This window comes from Neomonachus schauinslandi, chromosome 6 (genome assembly GCF_002201575.2).
Source record: "Neomonachus schauinslandi chromosome 6, ASM220157v2, whole genome shotgun sequence".
Taxonomy (NCBI): Eukaryota; Metazoa; Chordata; class Mammalia; order Carnivora; family Phocidae; genus Neomonachus; species Neomonachus schauinslandi.
Genome location: NC_058408.1, coordinates 4332013 through 4356858, shown reverse-complemented (window position 1 = coordinate 4356858; position 24846 = coordinate 4332013). Strand labels below are relative to the sequence as shown.

At 55.2% G+C, this 24846-nt stretch overlaps 2 protein-coding genes across 3 annotated transcripts; both read right to left on the bottom strand.

Moving 5' to 3' along the window:
• Positions 1-1217: 1217 nt before the first annotated feature.
• Positions 1218-8571, bottom strand: SLAMF8 (SLAM family member 8). Of its 2 annotated transcripts, XM_021681921.1 has the most exons (5): positions 8532-8571; positions 5749-6075; positions 2331-2636; positions 2145-2249; positions 1218-1282 (listed from the first exon to the last, which is right to left on the bottom strand). In XM_021681921.1, the coding sequence occupies exons 1-5, from the start codon at positions 8569-8571 to the stop codon at positions 1218-1220; spliced, it is 843 nt and encodes a 280-aa protein (XP_021537596.1). The 2 variants fall into 2 exon arrangements, with proteins under 2 accessions (XP_021537596.1, XP_021537597.1); XM_021681922.1 differs by lacking the exon at positions 5749-6075.
• Positions 8572-14947: 6376 nt separating this feature from the next.
• On the bottom strand, positions 14948-24272 carry FCRL6 (Fc receptor like 6). The gene is given in 11 exon segments (XM_021681835.1): positions 14948-15079; positions 16207-16238; positions 18145-18216; positions 18846-18911; positions 21999-22124; positions 22497-22655; positions 22658-22777; positions 22925-23023; positions 23026-23208; positions 23698-23964; positions 24236-24272. Coding segments are annotated over 11 exon segments (1293 nt in total).
• Positions 24273-24846: the final 574 nt, after the last annotated feature.

Genomic DNA, 24846 nt, shown 5'->3' with positions numbered 1-24846 from the left:
TGTGCCAACTGGAAATAATGGTGTAAAAGTAGTCATGGGAAGAATCTGACTCCCAAACATACAGGGGTGCTCCTGGCTACCCTAACCCCAGGCACATGTGTTCTGAAGACCACAAGGTCCCATGTGTTGTGGCCCAAGGCCACCACTCGGATCCTCCCCATTCCCTTCTCCCCCACCACACTCCCTCTGTTTTGACCCAGCCAGCCATGAACTCAGATGACCTGACAGTCCTTCACGCTGGAAGGAGAATCCCCTGTCCCCCATCTCTCACCTTCATCTATTTCTAGATCTTTTCTTATGATAATGCCTCGGACATCAGGAAACATCAGGGTCTCAAACTACAGGGGCTGGGCTGGGGCCAGAGCTGGAAGTGGGTGATTCAGAGTTTCTCTGTTAGTTCAAATGTCTAATGTCTTTTACATTCTGGGACCCAGACTGGAGGCAATCCTTTGGTGCCAGTTAGTTGATATTTGCATTGGTCTGCTAGGGCTGCCATAACAAGACACCAGAGAATGAGTGGCTTAAACAAGAGAAATTTATTTTCTCATAGTCTTGGATGCTAAAAGCACAAGACCGAGGTGTCAGCAGGTTTAGTTTCTTCTGAGGCCTCTCTCCTTGGCTTGTAGATGTCTTCTTTCTCTCTGTGTCCTTCCATGACCTTTTCTCTGTGGGTGAATCCCTGGTGTCTCTCCCTCTTTTATAAGGACACAAGTCATATGGGATTAGGGCCCATCCCAATGACCTCATGTAATTTTAATTTTCTCTTTGAAGTCCTTTTTCCAAATACAGTCATATTCTGAGATATTGGGGGTTAGGACTTCAACCAATGGACTTGGAGGAGACAGATTCTGTCTACAACAATACTTCATGAGCAGTGGTGGGGGTGGTGGGGTTGGTGAATGCCCTGGACCATCAAAGTCCCTGTGGGTCCTGGAGAACTTCCAGCATCTTTGAGGGGATGGTCTGTTATCTTGCCCCAAGCAGAGCCAGGAGCGGGGGGCGGGGGGGGATGTGGAAGACTGCTAGTGTTTTCTGTCTGGCGGCTCCCAGCACAACAGCTGTCTAGGCTGCTCCTGGAGGTGGGACAGGAGTCTCATGGGAAGTACGGGGGCCTTGGTAGCTTCCAGACACCAACTATGTTCCAGAGCATCATGTGCTTGGGCAGTGGGCTTCCTGATGGTCCAGGCAGCAGTTTATATCCTCCTCCATGGCAGACCCTACACAAGGGGGTTCTCTGTCTCTGGAGCCACTCTGTCAATACAGATGTCCTTCTGCTTTTTCCCTGGCAAAGAGATCAGAAAGGTTACTCCTCTGATGTTTGGAATCTTAGCATCCTTGGCTAGACCTGAAGCCATCCCAGAAAGCCTGGGGTGGACATCCCCACAAAGCCCAGGTCTGTGGGGTGTTTCTATCGGGGCAGGGCATCCTGGCGTCGAGGCAGGGGCTGAGCTAGAGGGATGGCCCAGAATCCAGCCACATCTCTGAGTTTCTCCTGCTCTCTTCTCCTTGAGAAGGAGGCCTTATCAGCCCCTAGCGAGAAAGGTGCTTCCCTCAGAGAGCATTTCCTAGGAATGCTAGGCAAGAAGGGGTTGGGATTCATCTAGACTTCCACTCAGCAAACCTTTATCCATACCAGTGCTGTTCCAGGAACCCTTGGTAGATGCCCGGTGGTAAGGCAGTCTTTGCCTTTAAGGGGCCGAGAATTCAGTGGGAGAGTAGGTGCAGTGAGCGCCGTGACTAGGATAAGCAATGGAGATTAAAGGAAGTACACCCACCCCACCCAGGCCAGGGGAGGAGATCAGCAAGGCTTCCTGGAGCAGGTGCACCTGGGAGATTGTGGAGGAGATAGTCACATGAAGAAGGGGGACTGGGTGGGAAACCAAGGGAAGTGTGGTCCAGATAGGGAGAGTGGCCCACGTGCAAAGGCCTGAAGAGTTATATAAGACAAGAGTTCGTTTGAAGAACTGCAAATGAAGCTTCACGTGGTTCAGTCTGATTGGAGACCAGAGTATGAGTCAGGAGGTGAGGTGGCAGAGGTAAGGAGGGCAGACCATAGAGGCCTAAAAGAGAGGAGGTCCAACCCTGCTCTCCTCCGCAGGAGATCCCCCTCCTCCACACACCTCTGACACCTGCAGGACTCCTACCTGAGCAGTAGTAGTGCCAGGCAGAGAGGAGAGCAGCCAGGGTCAGGAGCAGGGAGATGGGGACCACCACCAGCAGCACATCTTTGTAGGAGGACTTTCCTGGGGCTGGACATGCAGGCGGCAGAGTCAGAGGGGGGTTTGACGCTTAACAATCCCTCAACCACTGACCCCTGGCCCTTGGCATACCTGCCTTGCGATGGCAGCTCTCCCAAGGGGTGACGGTGGCCAAGTCCCAGCTGACGGGGTTAGAGACAATGCAGGAATACGCCACACTCTTCTCTCCTGGTCCCAGTGAAACCCTCAGCACCTGTCCATCCGTGAACAGGCCGCTTGGTTCAATACCAAAGTCAATGGTCCCCTCCCGTCGCCAGCTATAGGTTATGTCACTGATGTTGGGGGCCCGACAGGACAGGAACACCTGGCAGGTCTTGGGTGGCTGAGCGTCCCCTGATACAGCGATGAATACTTGTACCACGGGTCTGGGCACTGCATCTAGGCAAGAACAGTAGAGCGGGCATGGGTTATAGTGTTGCTGGGCAGGGCATACCGTGCCAGCCCTGGGATCCATGCAGGGTTAGAGGTCACCTCTGACCAGCCCGCTCTTGCTCCAGAACCTAGTCTGGTTTCCCATTGCCCACAGGACAGAAGCTGAATTCCTTAGTCTGGTATTCAAAATCCTTCATGAAATAGTTGGTGTCAACCTCTGTAGTTGTAACCTCCTGCTGGTCTTACTCACCTACCCTCATTAATTTCTGGTTCTCCCAAGCATGTCATGCTTTTCCACATCCTGCATGCTTTCATATGGCCCAGCTGTGCATGTATGCCTTTTTCTTCTCTTCCTCCTGGGGAACTCCTACCAACCCTTCAAGACCCAGCCTGAGCACATTGCTTACTGTTCTGATTATGAAGCCTTCCCTGATACTGTAGGCTCTGAAGACTCCTCCTGTCTGTCCTTTGTCATAGCACTGTCCTCATGACATATCAGTCAGACAGGTGATAGGCACCTATTAAATCAGGCAAGAAAACAAACACATTCTGGACTATTAGAGTTTATAGTTTGGTGAAGACAGGTACTGACAAGTGAGTGAATAATTAAGGAAATAATTACAAGGGTCCAAGCTCCCGTGGAGACCAGGGGGTGGGGGTTCTGTTTTGTTATCTTCATAACCTAGCTCTCTAGGTGCTCAGCCACTTGGACCGGTGAACACAGTGGAGTCCCGGCATCCCAGGCAGTGGCTCTCCTTTCTTGTATAGGCTGATGAGTCAATCCCGAGTCTCTGTGGCAATGGGGACCAGCAGGAGAGCATTCTGGTGACAACGGGAGGGCTCTGTCTCTGACAGCATTCCAGAGTCAAGCAGACTAAAACCTCATTAATGCCAGCTCAGTCTGGTGGGATTTGTGATATGGAAAAGGAAAGATTTGCTGGGCATGCTAATAGTATAAACAAAGACTACCGTGTGTGGATGTGGGGGGGGGGATATTTACACTACTTAAGAGGACAAGCTGCTTTCAAACACTATCAGGCACAGTAGAAACACCCATTGACATTTCTAGTAACTGATCTGCTAATTCAAATCATTCTTATCTATTGTCAAAGCAGAGCTCCCAAGGACGGCTGCTTGGCAGCGTTGTGCAATTAGTTCTAATCATGCTATGTATTTGGAAGCAATAAAACAGCAATTTCCTTAAAATCTGTAATTCAGATGCTGAGAACAAGGCATTTTAGAGCTTAGTGGTGTGGGTGCTGCGTGCATTATCACTTTCAATGTCCTCATTTCACATGTGCAGCAGCTGAGACTCAGAATAGGAAGAGGCTCCAGGGCTGCCTGTATGGTTGTGTAGGTTATTCACTGTGCAAGGGCCCTGGGCTAAGGGGACAACCAGTGAGGGTAGGGCTGCTGAAATCCAGCCAGCACTCTGCCTGCCAAGCTGTGCAACTCGGTTCAGGGCTGCGTGCATCCAGGACACATGTCTAATGGTGCACTGGAACCCCGAATGGCTCACAGACTGGCTGTCCCTGGGTTGGTGGTGGTGGTAGGAGGTCCCCTCTCCTTCCCAATTTATTGCCTTTTTCTCCCTCACTGTCTTCCTCTTCCCAGCTGTCAATCCTACTTCTCATTCTTAACATTGGACCTTTTTCTCCCTACTGCCCTATCAAATTTCTGAGGTTTTACTGAAATAGTGATTTGAGGTACCTCACATGCCTTTTCCAAGACATTAGGCAGATGAACGAGAGCTAAAAGGCTATTTTTTTCCCTAGATCAGCAGAAATATGGTGGAGGGGGAGGCAGTAGAGGTGGAGATAGAGGTGATGATGGTGGTAGAGGTGATTGTGGAGGCAACAATGGTTGAGGAGGTGATGGTGGAGGAGGTGGAGGTGGTGGTGGAGGTGATGGTGGACAAGGTGGAGCTTATGGTGGAGGAGGTAGAGGTGGTGGTGGTGGAGGTCATGGTGGAGGAGGTAGAGGTGGTGGAGGTGATGGTGGAGGTGGTGACTGTCGAGAAGGTGGAGGTTGTGGAGGAGATGGAAGTGGCAGTGGAGAAGGTGGAAGTGATGGTGGAGGAAGTGGAGGTGATGGTGGAGGTGGTGGTGGATGTGGTGGTGGAGGTGGTGATTGTGGAGGAGGTGATGGCAGAGGTGGTGGTGGAAGTGATGGTGGAGGAGATGAGGGTGATGGTGGAGGTGGAGGTAGTGGTGGAGGTGATGATGGAGGTGGTGATTGTGGAGGACGTGATGGCGGAGGTGGTGGTGGTGGTGGTGGAGGTGATGGTGGAGGAGGTGACTAGAGGGGGTGGAGGCGAAGTTACTGGAAAGAAGGGCCAGTGCCCAGTGAAGCCAGCCGCCCCAGCTGAGGTGCCGAGTGGGGCTGTGTGAATGATCCTGCCAAACCACAGGGAGCAGAAGACCTGCCCAGCTGAGCCCCACCACCCCGCAGGTGGTGAGAATTAAAATGGCTGTTTTCGGGCAGTAAGTTTTGGGGTGGTTTGTTTTGCAACAATGAATAATTGAGAGAACCCATGAATGTCATATAGTTAAAAATCTCTAAATACGTCTAAAAGAACTCTTTAAAACAAGATGAAATCCACATTCCATACTTCAATTATACTTCAATTTTTAATAAAAAAATTGTGTCATAGTTTGATTGGCAATATTTTTTTCCTTGTTAATGTTTTGTCAAATAATGGCACATCTTATAATCTTAGAATTTTGGAGTGTAGGCCAGACCTCTGTCTCTGATGCTTTCCCAAACGCAGTGTATCTTGCCTCTGTGGGCAGCTACGTGTAATATTACTGATGATGCCCATTTTATAAATGAGAAAGGTGAGTGCTAGGGAGGCTTTGCATTGTGTCCAAGGCCACCGAGCCCAGAAAAGACCCCGCTGGAGTTCAGGCAAGGACTGTGGGGCGGCAAAGCAGGGCTGCCTCACACAGGAGCGCACCTGCCCGGGAGCACCTGGGGAGCTTTCTCAGATGTGTCCCGAATCAGCTGCGAGGTCAGAGGCCAGAGGTCTCTGGAACCCTGTCCTCCCCAGCTCCTGGGACACAGGACCCCTTTCCAGTGCTTTGTGGGCAGCCGGAGAGCCGGTGTGGGGCGCACTCACCGTACACCTTGAGCTGCAGGAGCTGGGTCCGGGCCCGACCGCCCGTGTCCACCAGCAGCACAGAGAAGTTGCCGCTGTCTCCAGACTCCAGAGGCTGGAGCTCCAGGCTGAGGTTGCTGTGGAGCTGGGCTCGGCCCAGGAAGCGGGAGCGGTACAGAGTCTCTGTGGAGCCCCGGAAAAACGTGGCCAGGAGCTCCTCCGAAGGCCAGAGAGATCTCCAGATGGCCTCTCGGACTTGGAAGCCGGCAGGGCGCTCTGCCGCCAGCAACACAGAGCCCCCGACCTGGCCGTGCACTTGGGCGCTGGAGGCTCTGGGGGGAAGCAGTGCTGCAAGAAGAGAACCCCATCACTGCCGGCCCCAAGCTCCTCACCCGTCTCCCGCCACCGCTTATGCATCCAGCTAAGCTGCTGCGAAGCGCGCTGGGGCCCCTCTCCCCACACTCCCTCCACCCACGCTGAGCAAGGTGCACTGTGCGGGGGGGGCTGGGAATAAAAGCCTAAGGGAGAGAATCCTGTCTCTGCGCTCGGGAGCTCACAGAGGAAGTCCGACTCTAAGCAAGTGATTGAAGCATATTAAGTGAAGTGCCACGATGGTGAAAAAGATACCCTGGGAGAACACAGGTAGGGTGATGGCCTTGGGAGGATCCGGGCAGAAATGGTTAAGCTGAGAGCAGAAGGAGAGTGGGGATCGGCCAGGCCGGGTGGAGGAGGGCTGTGTGGAGCAGGGCTGGGGAAGTGGCAGGGGCGAGGGAACACGGCGTTCCTGTTCGGAGGCCTGGGGGGCGGGCGGGAGCGCGTGGTTCTCGTGGTTCTTTGAACTGAAAGTCACTCTCTACAGGAGAGTAAGAAACTGTACTGTGGAGCTGGTGGGAGCCCGGTCCTGCCGCCTGAAAGCACGCGTGGGCTTTACCCTTAGAGCTCTGGGAGGCCTCGCCCAGGGTTCAGTAAGAGAGTAAGAGGATGAGATGCTGGTTAGAAAGACGTGCCAGCAGGGGTGTGGGGGATGCACTGGAGTGGGCAGGGCCCAGGCCTGCAGAGTGAGGGGGGGAAGAAGGAGGAGTTGAGAGCGACTCCGGTGTGTAATCAGTGGGGTCGGGTCCGAGGTGCGGTCGGGTCCGAGGTGCAGTCTGGGGAGCGAAGGCGAAGGGCGTCGAGGGTACCAGGGACCCACAGAGTGCCATTCTCCGTGATCCTGAGGAGCGGGGGAGAAGCAGGCTGGGAGGTGGGGAGATGCTGAGTTTGAGGGCTGTGGGCGGTACCTTAGCGGGAGGGAGCCCTGACTCCTTTGCTGGCTAATTGCTGCTCATCCTTGGAGACCCACTGCCTCCCCTGACCTCCCCCTCTGTCGGGGGGGCGGGTGGTGTCCGCACTGTTTCTCCGTGTGGCCCAGCAGCCTGGGGTGCTTTGTTCCTCGGCCGGGATGGCCCGGGGATGAGTCAGGGGCTGCCACGCGAGACCACAAGTTCCTCTTGTGTTCTTCGTACCCCCACGCCCATGCTATATTTAGGAGGAGCATGGAGGAGAGGCTCAGCGCATTGTACTGAGTGGAAGGAGGCCCCGAGGACTCCCCTGGCACCTGGCACTGTGGGGCTCAGGGACACAGAGCAGCATAGCCCGTCTGGGACATGCCCGAGCGCCGGGAGTGGGCTTGACGAGCCCTGTTCTGGGAGGGGGGGTCACTCAGCCAGCCCCCTGCCCATCTCGCTGCCTTCTGCAGCCCTAATCATCAGGCCTTGCTGCAGAGGCTACTGCGGGTGGAGGCCCAGCCTACACAGAGGATGGCGCTGGATGCCAGTCAAGGCCCCTCGGGTCTCTCCTACCCCAGCTCGGCCACAAATCCATGCTGTGACTTCAGCACAGCACCCTGGTCCCGTCCGTGGTCTTACCCCCAAAACAAGAGGGTGCACCCAATCGGTGGTACTCATCTGGTTTACCATTAAGGGGCCTTCAGAAAAATTCCTTTTTGCCTTCCACGTCCAGGGACTTGAAAGATTTGTGCACCACACAGATTCCTTTTTCTTTGGGAGGGATTTCCTGCCCGTGTTTAGACAGGTTAGAGTCCTCAAGGCCTTTGGAGCCCTCGAGGCCAGGAGCCCAGGAGGGGCACACTGGATAAAGTCATCTCCAAGTCCCTTTGAGTTCCTGGTGGGAACCTAGGTGGCTTCGTCTTTGCCAGGCCCCGACTCCTGCCCCCTGGCCTTGCAGGGCTGACCCCTGGCATGTGGGCTGCCTGCTCACCACGGAGGGAAGTGTCGCCCTTCCCACAGCACACCCTTCCCACATGCCAAGTCCATGTGCTCTGTTTGGCTTGCTCCCCGCTCTCCACCCTCCCCAACATCCCCCTCCTTTACACACACCTGCAGGGAGCAGCCTCGGCTTCCCCCAGGCTGATGGAAAGGCCTCCTTCCTTGTACGAGCCTGCTCGCCCTGCCCTCCTTCTCCCCAGATTGGACTAGAATTCCCTCACCCTTCTCACAACCCTGTTTTTCCAAACCATGGGTACCACCAGCCTTTGTAACTGCCCGGGGCCATGGAACAGCTCGTGTGTCATAGACAGGGACGCTGCTACGGCTACCACCTCCTTCCTCCCAAGGACCCCGCAGAGCTTGGCTCTGTCCTGCTTTCAAGGTTGCCTGAGAACTTGCTTCAGTCTTCCCTGTCCCTCCTCAGCCCCTGGGTTCTCCCTTGGGATGCGGGCCCCTGCCCAGGCGGCTGGCGAGCGAGGGGCCCTTCAGAGGGACCTCCAGCTCTCTGAAGACGGGCCACACACCGGCCCCCCTTACCTTCCCAGAGAAGCAGGCTCCACAGGGACCACATGCCCATCGTTCTCCAGAGAGGCCAGCAGACTCCTTCAACAACCCAAATCCAGAACATCTGGGGGCAAGTTGATACACAGGAGGAGGCTGTGGTACTTCTGGAAAGTCCCATGTTCAGAAGGAGGAATCTTGACTCAGAACAAGATGCCCCGAAAGTGAAAATATCCAGAGTAAAGTAGAAGTTGGCTCCCAGCCTGGCTGGGCTTTGTCGGGAGTGGATTCTTGTAAGTCAGCCTCTTTCACGTGCCCGTGGTGGGCCAGTGCCATCCGCCAGAGGCAGGTGCTCCAGCACAAGCCCACATCCTCCGGTTGGACCGGTCAGCCTTCCCCGTATCCCACTGCCCCACGGCTGGCTGCCCTTCCTGCTGTAGCCACGGAGAACCCTCTAGACTGCAATTCCCTTTGTTACTTCTCTAAAATTCTTCCGCACCTCCTGCTGCCCTCGAAAAAGAGACAAAACGCTCAGCTTGGTGTACAAGGCACTCCTAAGTTCGACTCCAGTCTGCTGGTCCGAGCTGGCCTCCCCAGTCCGCTCTCTGGCCATGCCAAGCAGGACTGCACCTCCGGGGAGCACCCCCTGCACCCCCACGCGCTGTGCGGCAGGCACGCTGCTCCAATCGGCCCTCCGGACTGGGCGCGCTGCAGCCGGCCGGCTCCCCCTCAAGCCGTCCCGAGCCCAGTGCTGGCGGGCTCTCTGCCCTCAGCACACTGTCTTGCCACGGTTTTCTCGTCTCCACGGACTGGTTGCCGGCAAGGTCTTCACCTACTCGTTTCTGTGCTCCCCTTGGTGCTCGGCACACCGTGGGTGTCTCCTAAACATTTGTAAATGAGTGCATGAATTCTAGACGTGCTCACAGCTCTTCTCTGCGAGGGTCTTATTGATTTGAACCCAGAGCAAGGTTAGCACCTTGCAGAGGTCACGAGTGAGAGCTGGGACCGGAGCCTCGCCCCGGGGAGCCTGGGCCACTTTGCCAGTGCTGCCCCTCCTCATTCCGAGTCTCTTCTCACTTCCAGTTACACGGGTTCTTGAGTCAGGGGAGGCCCTGTGGGAAGATGAAGTGAACCCCCGAGAGCCACGCCGGGCTCATGGTGTCTCATCCCGCAGAACTCCTGACCTCAGCTTGGGACTCGGCCAAGAGTGGGGCAGGCATGGCGGCAGGAGAGCAGGAGGGTTCTGGGACAGGGTTCCTGCCCTCCAGCGGCTTGCAGCCGAAGTGTAGAAACAGGAAATGCCCAGAACGAAGGTCCACTACAGACAGGCAGAGCTCTGTGCGATGGGCAGCGGGGCCTTCTTGCTGCAGAGACTGTGGGGATCCACATCTGTGGATGTGGGTGGGGGACACTTCCCTAAAAGTGGGCTTTGAGCTACACCTTGATGGTAGGCATGATTTGGATAGGCAGAGAAAAGGGGAAAGCCAGAGGCTGGGGGCAGGCTCTGAGCATGAAGTAGAGCCAAATGGGTAGAGCCAGATGGGGTGGGGGGGTCCCAGGTCGGCTCCCGGGATGATGAAGGAGCAAGGGGAGGAGCCTGTTAGGGCTGCAGTGGTAGGAATGGAAAGGGAGTTTGAGGGTCAGATCACAGAGGCCTTGAACACTGGCTTAGGGATTAGGCTTTTGTTCTGGGGGCAGCAGTTCTTGGCCTTGCTGGACTCAAAGCCTTGGAAACTCTGGTTCAGTGGGGCTGGGATAGGACCCGGGAATCTAGTTTGACCAGCACTCTGCTCCAGGTGATTTGCAGCTGGTGGGCCGAGGGAAGGCTCTGAGAAGGTGTGCTCGGAGGGAGGGGTTGTGGCCCGTCCTAAGCCCAGGGTAGCTGGCTGGTGGAAGGACAGCGTGTGGGGCAGGTTGGCAGAGAAAGAAGAGGCAGGAAAGCCTGGGTAGCAGCTGTTGGGATGGTCCTGACTGGAATAGGAAGGAAATATCCAGAGTAGAGAGGAAGGGACAGAGCAGAGTCAGGGGACAGAACTTGGGAGCCACCTGGCCTTACGGCAGAGAGGCCAAGGGAGGGGACTCATTTATGACTCCGCTGTGAGTTCCGTCCTTCTTGCATCAGGGGTTTATTGAGCATCTACTTACGTGCCAGGGGCTGGGAACACAGAGATGAAAGGCTTGGCCCTGCCCTCAAGGAGGCTGCAGTTTGGGTGAGGAGACGGGATGTGTAACCCTATAATTACAGTCAGTGAGGCAAGAGCGGTGCGTGTAAGGGTTTATTTAGGGTGGGGTCTGGCGCATAGTCAGCATTCAAAAAAAATCTTAACCGTTGCTACTAAGTGGCCAGAGAGGGAAGAGAGGAGAGCAGGTCAACGCAGAGCAAGGGGGGTCGGGTGTGAACAGCCCCCTCCATCTGTCCCAGACTGGCCCCTACACGTCTGCACCCTGCCTATAGCCAAGGACAGGCATCCCAAGCCGGGGAGCCCTCCAAGCCCACCTAGAGGTGGACAGTGTGGGACCGGGAGGGTGTGGGATGCAGGAGCTGGGCCCTTGCGGGAACGTGGGGGATAGAGACTCGGAATTCCCACAGAGCAGACTGTGGGCAGTCACGCTCCCTCTTAGCAGACTGGACCTACGTAGGGGTCCATCCAAGCGGGAACCGAGTTGCCCTCTTCCCAGGCTCCCCACTCCGCCCCCTATGCCCTTTTGCTAGAGGGGAATTTCAGGGAAGCTGAGGAAGGGGGAGGAGGAGGTTGGTGAGGGTCAGCAGATGTCCCACCTCCCCAGAGGGAGGAACTCCAGGCTGTGTGGCAACTGGAGAGAGACAAACGGGGGAAGCTCCAGATGGGTTAAGTCTGTAGAGGCAGGCTCCCCGCCACTGCTGACCACTGGTTCAGACCAGGCTAATTAGCCCGCGACAGTGTGCTGGAGTCACTGGGCTGGGAGTTCAAAGGCACCACGCCCACATTCCTTAATTAAGAGAGCAGAGGGGCTGCGGGAACCTCCTGGGAGCCAGGGAGTGGCTGTGGCTCGGGGCTGGCTGTACCTCCATCCGCACCTCTCCCCCTCTCCCCTAGCCCACCTCCCCTGCGGGCAGGGGTGGGGGGCGGTGTCCCCGGTGGCCACGCAGGCTGCCCCAGACCCATTTGGGGCCAGTGGAATCTAGGTGTCCTGCCCACTCACACTTGTCCTCGATTCTTGGACTGGCCTGGGGACAGAATAGGGCCACACTAGAAGAGAGACGGAGGAGAGAAAAAAGTGGGAAGGTGTTTGGGGGAGAGAAGGAAAGTGGGGGGAGCTCCAGACAGGAAGGAGGGGCGTTCAGCGGACTTTCTGGGAGGGAAGGGGGCAACTCTGAAGGGTGGTGTGGGATGTGGGCTGAGAGGCCAGGTACAACCCCATCTAAGCCCCATCTTTTTTTTTTTTTTTTTAAGATTTTATTTATTTATTTGACAAGAGAGAGACACAGCGAGAGAGGGAACACAAGCAGGGGAAGTGGGAGAGGGAGAAGCAGGCTCCTCGCTGAGCAGGGAGCCCGATGCGGGGCTCGATCCCAGGACTCCGGGATCGTGACCTGAGCCGAAGGCAGATGCTTAACGACTGAGCCACCCCGGCGCCCTCTAAGCCCCATCTTTATGTCTACCTTCACCTCCTCGGTTCGTGTAGAGTGGACCACCTACCTGCATGATCTGTCCGCTGACACCATGCCACCAGGCACGGGCTGGGCCCAGAGGCTGCCCTGGGTGGGGCAGTCCGTGCACAAACCCCGCCCCTCCCCCCCCATCAGTCAGCTCGGGCAGCAGAGGCAGTGCCTGCGTGTGTGAAAGTGGGGTACCTGACCTCCCCTGAGATGACACTCTCACGCCTGCACCCACGGCCCCGAGCATGAGGGCCTCTTTAATATTTGTGCCTACAGCACCTGCCGTGCCCCGCCCTCGTTCTGGCTTTGCTGGGGTCGTGGAGACTGAGTGGAATCTTTGATCTTTGATGCGTGAGAGCAAGGTGCACGCAGCAGGAGAGGGGAAGCAGGAGAGAAGAAAGAGCCCTGTAGAAACTGGGTGGGACGGTCGGAGCCTTCTTCTTTTTAGGGTCTGCTTTTGAGGCAAAGACATGGTTTCCCAGGGAGCTGAAGGCAGGCTGCATAAAAAAGAGACAAAGCCATGACCATGCGGAGGTAGCCAGGAAGGAACTGGAATCTCACTCACTCACTCAGCCAGCATTTGCTGGATCCCCATCCTGTGCACCTTCCCGCGGTGAGCAGGTGTAGCGAGCACTCAGCATGGGAAGCCCGCGAGTGCAGGGCTCGTGCTGGTGCCCATGACGCCGATCTGTACCCCAGGCAGAAAGAATTCCCAGACAAGTAGGACGACGTAGGCTGATCTTTCAAAGGGCTTGACAGACGGACCCCTCTGAGGACGGTGCAGCGGGACGCGCGCTGAGGACGCAGGCACGCAGACCGCCCTAGGCCCTGCCGGCCGCAGCTCCTTTTAGCAGTGCGGGCCTGGATGGGAACCTGTGTTTGGGGCATGAAGCATCCCGGTATTGGATGAAAAGGCCTGGGTCTTCCCTGACCTGTGCGCCCCATCTGTCGTTCCTGTCATCGCGGTCCCATACAAACACGAAGGACGCAGAGCTACTTAGCAGATGCTGGTTTAGGTAAAAATGTCAAAGACCTTATTTTATAGCCAAATCTAAAATAAACCTGGAATTGAAAGCAATCCCAGTTTCTGTAAGCTGCCTGGCTCAGGGAAGGGTCACGCTCCATTTTTAGTGTTTGTCTCTAAAATGTTGAGCCACATATAAAGCAAGGATGGGCGTCCAGTGGCACCTTCGGATGCGGCTGTCCTACGGATGGTCAGACCCAAGGGGGTCAGCAGAGGGCAGCCGCGAGGCCCCGTTCCCACTCCCTCTCCCCGGAGGGACAGCCGCACGCGGCCTCAGCTCTCAACCGCGCACGGAGCCCTTTCCTCCCTGCTTTTACCCAGGAGGTGATGTGACCCCACAGAGCCCTGGTCCCTATGTCCCCGGGCCCCGGGCTGGACCCCATCCTAAGGAGTGTCTGCATTGCGCTCTGACTTGGAGAGAAAACTAACAGTGCAGAGCCTTGCGGGCCGTTCTGCAGACTTCCTTGGCGTCTGCAGGGTCTGTCCCTGGAGGCCCGGGAGAGTCCCATTCTCCTCGCCACCAGCGTCCTCCAGGACCAGCAGCGGGTTCCTGCTCTGAGCACTGGCAGGGAGCCTGGGGGCCACCTGTGCTGCTGTTGGTCCAGCCAGGGAGAGTCTGGGGTCTCCTCTGAAGCTCTGCTTTCTCTATGTGCTTTTCGGGGATTTTCTTTTTCTTCAGTTTTCTTAGCAATTGTTCATTTTTAAAAATCCCAGCTCATTCTTCTCTAAACTAATGGGGAGGGATATTTTCTGCTGTGCAAATAGAAGTGGGGGTGGGGAGGGATTCTGGGGAAGGAGCAAAGTGCAGGAGAGAAGAGCCGCAGGTGTGCGTGTGTGTGTGTGTGCGCGCATGTGTGTGTGCGAGTGCGAGTGTGAGTGTGAGTCTGTGTGTGTAGGATAGGGCTTCTCACCTGTGTCAAAGGAAATGTTTCTCTTTATTTTGAATCCATTGCGGACTTATACTTCCGTAGAATACGATAAAAGCAATTTACTAAAAAAAGAAATAAAAGAGACATCCAAAATATAAGCCCTATTTTTTATGATTGTATTACTCTGTCAGATTGCTATAAAAGTTTCTAAGTTCTTGCTTTTCACCGTTCCACTTATCCTGCCCTGCACTGGTAAACACCATCCACAGACAGGCTCCAGTGTCACTGGTGTGGGGCAGGGGGCGGGTGGTGTGAATGCTCAGGGAGGAGCTGGTCCATGGGGACGACTGGCAGCGCCAGCTCCTTCCCGCTCCCCATCATCAGTGTCTCCTTCATGAGTTGTCCTGTCTTTGACTTGACTCTTTACAAGGGGCCAGACTGTTTATAGAGGGCGTGGCAAGGCTTGGCTTCTGCAGGTGCTTCCTGATTGACCAGCAAGGACCCTGAGCTTCTAGATGACCTGGCATGTGCTTTCCAGCCTGGCAGATGAAGAAGTGAAGGGGAGGGGCCCTGATGTCTTCTGGACACGGACTGGACCAGTGATGAGAGAGATGGGGAGGAAGCCGAAGAGGCTGGGGAAGAGGAAGGTCAGGTGGGGGATGGCCCTGAGGAGAGAAGGCCCCGGGGAAGCCGGGAAATGCTAGCAAGGGTTGTCTTAGCAGTTCTCTGGGCCCTCTGTCCTATCCAGTGATGTTCCCAAAGGCGAGTGGACGGAGGTATTCCCATGAAGTGTCTTTTGGAGGCAGACCAGGCTTTCTAAACTTTAAGTGCATACCAACAGCTTACAGATCTTACTTAAATGCAGATCAGGATTCAGCAGGTCTGGGTCTGAGTCTGAGTGAATGCATTTCTATTAAGCTCAAGGATGAATGCTGGCTGTGGGCAGCTCAGTGGCACTTGGGCGGGAGCTCTGGGTGGGCAGGACGTGGGCCTCTTCCCAGGACAGGTGGGTGGGGTTGGTGACGTCCAGCAGCGTGACTGGGACCTCACTCTGTGATTCAGGAGCAGGGGCCTTCAGGGAACCAGGGCTGGGAGGCAGAGCAGGGAGAACTAATCCTCGTAGTTACTAGGACTAAACCCTCAGCATCAAGGAGTATGGACTCAACAAACCAAACCAAACCAACCTTGAGGCACTATGAGTGATCAGCATTGGTGAATAGTATGAAACAAACTGATATGCTTCTATGAACAAATAGATTCTACAAGCGTGTTATCTTGGTAAACACATGATGGGTAACCAAGTCTTCTGATATACTCTACAAATGGGGTTTTTGGGCAAGCCTCAGTTCCAGCAACTTTGGTAACCTGGTCGCCGGAAGGGGTCTGAGCAGAAATGGGTTGCATAGAAGGCCGGGCTCTCAGTGCCTGGGAGGGGGGCTCTGGCTCTGGGGTTGAGAATTCTGTGCTATTATCTGGGCCAGGCCTTTCCCCCCAGTTCTTGGTCTGCCCGAGCCACTGAGAGGTCCTTAGCCCTGTGGTCACTCAGCGGCCTCAGCGGCAGCTTGGAAGCTGGAAATGCTCTACCGGAGCTGCCCAGGGGCTAGCTCTCTCCTTCAGGGAGAGGCCAAGCCCATGCACGGGGACTGAGGGCCACCTTAGAAAGTCCTTACAAATGTTGGAGAGAAGGCACTCCAACCCTTCCACTCATGTGCAAGAAAACATCTGTGGCTTCCGTGTCCGGTCCACTGCTTGGAACTCATGTGTGAACGGGGATGCCCCTGCCCACGTGTTCCTGTTCTTCCACTCAGAGGGCAGCCCAGAGATCATTTAGGTGTTCCTCGAGTCTCCTCGGAACCCTGGCCGGGACGCCGGGCTCCCTCACTGCTGGGCTCAGGGATTGGGGACCTGCAGAAGGGACTGGGGTCTCTGCTGGCCTCCTGGGGAGCACTGGAGGCCTCAGGTGGGTGGTGTTGGGGGGATGCCCCAACACCTCCTCAAAGTTACCAAGGGGACTCTGTGGGTCCTGCTTCTTGTATTCGATCCCCTGGCTGGAACCTCACCAAGTTTCGAGTGTTTCACCTCGGTGTAGATGACAGAAGTGTCCTGTGGGAGAGTCAGGTCAGGATGAGGAGGCAGATGCAACACAGAGGGGGCGGGAAGAGCAGGGGTCCAACTCACCCAGGCCCCCGAGGCTGACTCAGCAGGCCCGGCTGTGGGGGAAAGAGAAGCACTCGGGTCAGGCTGTCTGGCTCACCCGTGCACCTGCTATCCCCCCTCCCCCAGCCCAGGGAGCACTGTTCCCCCTTCACTTCTCAGGACGCTCACCGGCCATCTGAACACAGGTGGGCCCAGGAACCAGGAGGCCTGGGTCTGCGCAGCTCAACCACAGCCCAGCTGCAGGCCAGCCTTTTAGCCCTGGGACCTCAGCTTCCCCAGCCAGGGAGAAAGGAGGCGGTGGTAACGGTGACTGCCTCACAGGGATGACAGTGAGAAGCAAGAGAAGCGAACGTGTCCAAGACATCAGACAGCTACCATGCACCGGGCAGTCCTTCAGGTGCAAGGATTGTATTTATTATATTAGTCTCACACCAGTCCTGCCAAGTAGGGACGACTAATTCCTTCTCAAATTGGGATGAGAAAACGGAGGCTCAGAGCGGCTAATACTCCCGAGGGTCATATCCATAAGAAGGGCAACTGTAGGCAAATATCAAATCTTTGCAAACGTGAAGCATTCTCCCAAGGATAACAGATCCAGCATCCCCTTCCTGTGCATCTTGGAACACAATGGCCTCTCCTGCCTTTGGGTTTCAGACCCCCTTGCCCTCCCCTCAGCGAAAGCCTGCGTCTTGCAAGCAGGAGCTGGGAGCAGGCTGTCTCGCCCCGAATCATGCCTTTGCCTTGTTGCCGTGGTAGGATTAAAACAGCCACATTTCCTTATTTTGTCCAGGAAAACCACATATTTAGAGTTGGCTTCTTTTTTTTTCTCATTGTAACTTTCCTCTGGAAGGAACCGTGCCTGGATGTGTTTTCCTACCTGCCCACCAATGCTTGGGTCCTGGGGAAAGTGGCCCTGAGCTCAGGAGACTCGCTGTTTGTCCACTTCCCGTACTGCCCTTCATGGCAGAAACCCCAGGCTGGTTCAAACCCATCTTACAGACCAGGAATAGAAATCTCAGCAAAACAAAAACAAAAAGCTTCCTGTTTGTGAACACCTATGACACACCAGACAATCTTTAAGGTGTCTAGAACCTATGTTCTATCCCTAGTGACTTATGATAGTCTTGCAAAGTAGGCATTATCTCCACTTTATAGATTAGGCTCAGAGAGCTTAAATAACTTGCCCAGTCGCTCAGTGGGTATATAGAGTCAGGTTTTCAACTCAGGTCTGACTGACTCAGAAACTCATACTCTTCCCACGTCGCCAGGTTGACCCGTCTCTGTGGGAGAGAGGACTAGCCTTTCCCTGTCCCTGCCATCTGATTCTGGTATCTGTGGTTGGAGCTCATGGTCTTCTTGGCTCCTCTCAGAGCTGGGACTGTCCTGCTGAGACTTCTACTGTGGGACAAAGACAAACTGCATCATTCCTTTCTCTCTTTTCTTTGTTCCTCCACAGCGCTCAGAAAAAGGCAAAAAAACTCTCTGGGTAGGGTGGCAGCAGTGGTGGTGTGGTGGAGATGATGTTGAAGATAGTCATTATGGTGGAGATAGTGGTATTGGTGGTGTTGTTGTTGTTGGTGTTGGTGTTGGTATTGGTGGTATCGGTGTTGGTGGTGTTGGTGTTGGTGGTGTTGGTGGTGTTGGTGGTGGTGGTGGAGGTGGTGGTGGTGGTGGTGTTGTTGGTGTTGGTATTGGTGGTATTGGTGTTGATGTTGTTGTTGTTGTTGTTGTTGTTGTTGGTGTTGGTGTTGGTGTTGGTATTGGTGGTACTGGTGTTGTTGATGTTGTTGTTGTTGTTGGTGGTGGTGGTGGTGGTGGAGGTGGTGGTGGTCAGAGAGATGATAACAATAGTTGTTGTGGTAAAATGGTAATGTTAATGGTAGTCAACTACCTCAAGCCAGGCCCCAAACTTCCCTTTTACATTAGCAAACATGTCAAGTTTAGTTCGAGATCACTCACCTTCACTCTCCTTTGGGACTACATTCACTGAAGAGTAAATATCATCTTCCTCATTGTCATTCGGCCAAGTGACTGAAAAAAGGAATGAGGCTTGAATAGGACCCACCTGCTCTCCCACCTCAAGACATCAGTGTCCTGAAGACACCTCTGGAGGGAAGCCAATCAGGGGCTCTGTCATGGTGGTAACTGGGAGTGGGAGGCAGTCATTACTGTGGGATATCCATCTTGGTGGAAGCTGCCTGCCCCCATAGCAGATTCTAGCAGCTTCACCAGCCCTGACTTTGTTTAAACTAGGGGTTGGCAAACTTCTTCTATAAAAAAAGAGTCAATATTTTAGGCTTTGCTGGCCATACGGTCTCAGCTCTGTAGCGCGAAAACAGCCATACACAATACATATATAATGTTCTTTACAAAAGTACTTGGTGGACTAGATTTGGCCCATGGGCCAGAGTTTGCCAACCGTTGGTCTAAACCCTCCTTCCCCTCCCTCTGGAGGCCGGCCTTCCCTCCTACTTCCCTGTCCCTCCACCAGCTTCAGAATACTGGCCCCTCACACTCTCCCCAGAAGCCATCTACTTCCTTTCCCAATGACTGGTTCCCAAGACTTGGAGCTCACAGGGCTTCCTTCTCTTCGTTCCCCCTCAGACTCCTTTCTCGGTCTTCAGCGACAGGCCACGCATGGTCCTGCTGCAAGTCCTTACCATTGCCATACAGTGGGTGCTGCTCTCCACCTGGGGCTGGGGGCGGATCCTGGGTTGGGAGGGGCCCTAGGAAATACAAAGGCATCCTTCAGAGAGCAGGCTGGGCAGTGGGGGTAAAGAGTCTGAGAGAAAGAAAGTCAGTGGAGGCTGCTGGAGGTCTGAGGCTGGTTTGTTTATGAGGGCTAATTCACAAGTCTAGACACGGTTAATTTTTACAGGATGTTTCCTTTGAAAAATACCCTAGAGGGTAGAATGGCCCCATGGGAATCACAAACTAGGAGAAGCAGGGTCAGAAAGGAGGGGTCACACTCCTGCATGGAGAGGGCCCAGATTCACCAGTCAGGCTGCATTTCAGAAAAAGGAAAAGCTAATAACTTTGGCCACACACTATGTGCCAGACACTGGGCCAGGGAATTCAAATACAATGTCTACTTCACAGCTCAGTGCCTAACCCAGCGACCAGCACATAGCTGGATGGCAAAAAAAGCCTCCCTTCCTAACTCTTTGGTGTCTGATATTCTTTGCGATCATCTTGCAAAGGTTGATACTATGACACCATAGTATCATATGTAGATGAGGTGTCTGAGGCTGGGAGAGGGGACTTCTCCAAGGTCACACAAGGTAAGTGGTAGGGACAGACTTTTAATCCAGGTTTATGTGCTTTTTCTCCACTAGCATGCTGCCTCTGTGAAAGCAGGTGCTCCCAGAACTTTAAAATTTATCTCCTAGGATAGGGATTGGGTCACATGGATTTTAGAACACTTGGTTCATGCCTGGTGCCCAAGAAATGTTTATTATCTCTGATAGCAAGGAGGCACCAGAATCACTGGCAGGATTGGTGGAAACGGTGCTTCCTATAAAACCAAGAATGCATTTATGGAGACTCCAAGAAGCTCCCAGTTATTAAATATCCCCTAGGGCTCATTCGTCAGGGCTGTGTTTTTGAGTCTCCATTCACTGAAGAGCTCCGGGAATTTGATGGACCTCTGTTTTATGCAGGGTGTGAACACTGTTAAGCAAACCGCAGTGGGCACACCTACTTGGGAAGCGGGCCCCTTGCATGACTAACATAGGGCCAGTGACACCGCTGGCCAAAATGGTTTGCAAATTGCCTTCAGAGATACAGCTGTCGAGTACCTTTGGTGGTGGCACGTTTTTTGTTTGTTGAGGGAGTGGACGTGCTATCCGGGGATGGTTAAGAGTCTTCCAGAGCTGGGTGTGAGGAACGAAGCTGTTGATCTACTGTTTTTCTTGTGAAGTTTTGGAATTAGGCCTGTGTGACATTCTCAAGGTTTTGCACCTCTGAGTTTCTGAGATAAGAGGACCAAGACCGCCACCAGGAGCCCTATTTTCCCGAGAGACAGGTTCCTTAATACAATGGAGCCCAGCTGTTCCCAGGTTGGCAGTGGTGGTTGGGTGGGGGGCGTGTGGGCTGCTCAGCGGCAGGGCCTCCACGTGAAGAGGGGTGTTCTTTTGTTCCCCGTGAGAGGCTTCTTCCTCTTGAGGGTCCTTCACCAGTGGCTGCTCCTCCGCCATCTTGTCGGGGGCTGGGAGGGAGACAGCTGTGCTGTGTTGCTTTGTCTTGAATGCTCTGACCCAGAAGTGAGGGCCCATGTTACTGAGGCCAGGTAAATGGCTGGGCCGTTAGAAGGAAGCTTTACTGTAGATGCAGGGATGCTAGGAGTCACACATCTTCAGTTCCCGGTCTGCTACTCCAGCTGCCTTCCCATCTAGCTCTGGACCAGCCTCCACCTTTCTCCTACCGTACAGGTTACTTAAAGCAAGGTAGCCTGCATGGAACCCCATGAAAGACTAGAGGGAAGATTTGTTGGACAAAGACTGCTAAAAAGGGAGAGGAAGTTGGAGGCTGGCCCAAGCCCTAGCTGGGGTGTTGGTAAGGCAGGGGAGTGGGTCCAGGGCTGGGGAGAGGCCCTTTCAGGTATCCTGGCTGGCGCTCAGGGAGGAACACTCTGATTGCATGACTGGGTGGGCTTTCTCACAGAGTAGTCTGGCTCAGCTCCCGAAAAACTCACCACAAATTCTTTAACAGACGGAGGTGCCAACTTGAATTAGAAAACCTAGCTTTGGTGGTCTGTGAGAGCAATCAATTTTTCCCTTGGCAAGTGGAAAACAAGAATAATATTCTTATTTATGATGATATCTTATTCTTATTCCTCTCCCCCCTGGGGTGGGGGGAGGAGGTGGGGCTGATTTGAGTCTCTGTAGGTGGGTTTGAAGGACTAGGAATAAACTGGTACCAAAAAGCTTTGGCATGGGAAGCCCTTCCCTTAAGTGTGGTCTGAGGTGAAGAAGGGTTAGAATAGGAGTAAGTGTGGAGCCACCCAAGGTGATTGCAGTGAGAGCCCCCATTCCTGCTTCATCGTCGTGACCGGACGGGAGAGGAGGAGGGTCTGGAATCTGCATAGACTAGAGGGAGAATGTACCGAGACCCCAGCAGATGCCAGCCCAACATGTTAGGTATCAGGTAGATGTCATCTCCTTAGCTGAAACCCTCACAATAACCCCAAGTGGGAGATACTTGATGACTCCTAGAGTGAACGGGCCCAAGGTCACAGAATTAGGAGACAGTGTTGGGAGCAGGCCATTGCTTGGTCATCTCCGCCATGTTTCCTTTCTGATGAGTGAACCTCCACTGAGCACTCCCTCAGGCCCAGCACTGGACAAGATGGGTGTGTGCTCATGAGCACGCAGATGCTCACTGGGGTTCCCATTCCTTCTTTCTCCTCTGCTTAGCAGAGCTCTGGTCTGACAGAGTGTTGGCGGCCTGGGGTTTTCTTGGCATATTCATCAGCCAGATTGTCTTTCAAACACGAAGGACTCTGATGTGCATTGAGTTTGGCTGGTAAGAATTCCTCTGTTTGTGCCTCTTTTTAGGCCCAAGTGTGTGGTTGTGTGTTTGTGCACATCTCTGGGCGACTATGGGCATATGAGACAGTGTGTGTGTGTGTGTGTGTTTTGGAAGCTGGAAGTATCCCTCCATGGGCTCCTTTGTGTGACGTGTAAAGAGAAGTCCCTCCTCCCACCCAGACCCTGAAGAGGAGCAGCTGGTCCCCTCAGATGCTGGCTCTCCAAAGGCTGGGCAGTGCCTGGCATAGGGATTCGGCCACTAAGAAAGTCAAAAAGTGCACTGACCAGTTTTTCTCCAGGGTCTGAAGTAAGCCTCAAGTGCAGTGGCGATGACCAGCACACCAAGCAGGCTCGCAGATAGACAAGGAACCAGCCAGGGGCTGCTGGTGAGGGTAGGCAAGCCCTGAGGACCTAGGGGGTGAAGTAGGGGTGACCATGAGCGTTGAGGATGAAATTCAGAAATGTACCCCAGACGGGCACAGAGGAGGCAGAATGGCTGGCATCAGGGGGAACCGTGTGGTTCCCTAAAGGAGCCTTGTAGATGGAATCAGGGATGGTCCAGAGGATACCAGCATGGATGGGCAACACCACTGATGACCATGTACAATACCCCCGCCCCCTATGGATCTCATGCCTTCCCTCCAGGTTCAGTGGGCAGATAGCCCAAGCAGGGTCCATCTCACTCATGCAGTGCAAGGTACGGGTGGGGGATACACAGAGGGGTGAGACCTGACCCCTGCCAGCTTGCTGGGGCTCAGAGCCCATGTGGGGGACAAGACGTACCAGCCAGGGACAGTGTCTTGGGCTCACTTGTCTCTTTGGAGACATTGTTCTCGGCCTGGCAGGAGTAGCTACCAGCATCCTGTTCTGATGTCACAGTGAAGGGGAAGGAGGCGGCTCTTCCATGGGGAGCACAGTGGTTCCCCAGGATCTTCTCGTCAGGTAGAATGAGTACAGGATTGGAGGGGAGCCATTCTGGGTCTCACAGAGGAGCTCCACCACATCCCCCACAGCAAGGCCAGTGGACCTGGGTCTCAGGGTGAGCAGAGGCTGGGACACAGGACCTGGGGCAGCACGTGGGGCGGGAGGCTCACCTACACCACCCAGGCTCCTGGCCCCTCCTCCCCTGGGGACCCCTCCCCACAGGCCCAGGGGTCCCATTACCTGAAGCCTATATCCCTGGGGAGTGTCTCCCCTTCTTCCCCACTTACCTTGCACCCTCACCTTCAGCTGGGGGCTCTGTTTCTGGACCCTGCTACCCTCAGGGGTGGCCTGGCACCAGTAAAGCCCAGAGCCTCCCACCCGGCTTCTGGGAGGCAGAGCTCTGAGTGGGGGCCCCAGTTCTGCAAGGTGCGGCCATCTTTGTGGAAGGAGAAGAGGAGCCCCGAGGCCGACCTCTGGGGGTGTAGCTCCGTCTGGCATCTCAGGGTCAGCGGGCTCCCCTCACGGAGCTCGGGAGAAGGGACAGAGCTCAGCACTGGAGGCGGGAACAGCTCTGGGGAGAAGCAGGCCCAGGCTCAGGGGCGACTCCTGAACCCTGAGATCCCAGAGGCGGGGGTCTAAGCTAGGGCACATCCCAGGCCACAGCCCTGTGCCCCATGACAGACACCGTCATTGTCCCCCAGGACCCACCTCTCATCCCGTGACTACACCCTAGCCCCTCTGGAATCCTGAGCCAGAGCCAGAGGGCCTTATAGGGCATCTGGTCCCCAGAAGGGAAGGGTCTGGCCCAGGGTCTCTGGGACTGAGTGGCCGGGCTGGTTCAGGGTGCTTCTGCGGCCCAGGGCATCCCCCTCCTTCCCTGGGCTCCGGATGTACCCCACGGGGGCAGGGCACTTGGACAGCATGGTGGACATCTCAGGGCTCTGTGGTCCGCCCAGCATCAGGGGCAGCGAGAAGGAGGGCTGCTGACCTCTAGAGACCAGATCCCTGAGCAGCACCTTAGTTCCCACCACCCCCCAGCCCCCCGAAACTGGTGACTCACCTTGGACTTGAACCGTGGTCATCTCTGACCTTTGTGCGCCCAGGTGCGGGATGAAGGTCACCTTCCCAGTGCAGCTGTACTGGCCACTGCTTTCCAGTGTTGCTGTCCCCATGGGCAGAAACCATTTGGCCTTCGGGTCGTGGAGTAATTTCCTGTCTTTGGAGAACTGGACCTGGGACAGGGATGTGTTCTTCCATCCTTGACACTGCAGAGTCAGGATGTCGCCCTCAAACACGGGGTCTGGCAAGGTTTGGAGGTACAACCAGCCTGTGAGACATAGGACCGGGGTCACCCTGGAGCCGCACGTCCCATCAGCCCATTTCTCCCTCCGTCCCCCAGCCTCAGGCCTCCCCTGGGGATGGAGGCTCCTGGGCAGCACCTGCGTGGCCGCCCCGTCCCCCAGGCCTTCGTGCCAGACCAGGGCTGGTCCTCTGCTTTCCTTTGCCCTCCTTCCTCTTCCCTGCCTCTTCTCTCTAGTCCGCTCCCCTCCCCTCCCCTGCTCTCCTCACGCCTTCTCTCTGGTCTTCTTCTCTTGTACCTCCTCCTCGGCTCCTTTCCAGCTGCCCTTCCAACATCGCCAAGCTTGGGTCGAGTTGAATTCCTTCCATCGTTGTTCTACCTCCTTCCCCTTGACCCAATTCTCACCCCCCAGATGGGCTACTTACCCCCTGCTCCCCCAGGGCAACTCTGTGCAGCTTCCACCTCCAGGACAACTGCACGCGGCCTACCAGCCAGAAGCCGGGGGGAGGGTGTGGGGAGTGTCCCCCCCTCCCCCGGGCTCGCTCCTTCTGCTTTCCTTGTCAACCTTCTCCCGGCCCAGCCCCCATTCCCACCCCCTACAGGGAGTTTCATTTCCACCACCGTCCTGGGGAGGGATCTGTCCTGTCTGTCCTCATTCCTAAAATGCATTCTGTCTGTCCTCATTCCTAAAATGCATTCTACGGCCTGACGTGGACAAGAGACGAGCTCCTGGGGGCCCAGCACCATCTGCAGGGCAGTCCCAGGCTGGGCCTGTCCCCAGAGCATACTTCTTTGATAAGCCAGACACCAGTGGTCCCAGACAGCCTCAGGAGCCAGGCCTGATAGCTGAGAGCAATGAGGAGGAATGGGTGGGGAGCCCCAGCATAGCCTGCCTTTGCCTGGGTCTCT

Coding starts and splice junctions, on each gene's coding strand:
- SLAMF8 (XM_021681921.1), bottom strand. CDS start 8,571: ATGGGCATGTGGTCCCTGTGGAGCCTGCTTCTCTGGGAAG. Junction 2,637..5,748: donor CCTGCAGCTCAAGGTGTACG/GTGAGTGCGCCC, acceptor GTTCTTGCCTAG/ATGCAGTGCCCAGACCCGTG. Junction 2,250..2,330: donor GAGCTGCCATCGCAAGGCAG/GTATGCCAAGGG, acceptor CTGCATGTCCAG/CCCCAGGAAAGTCCTCCTAC.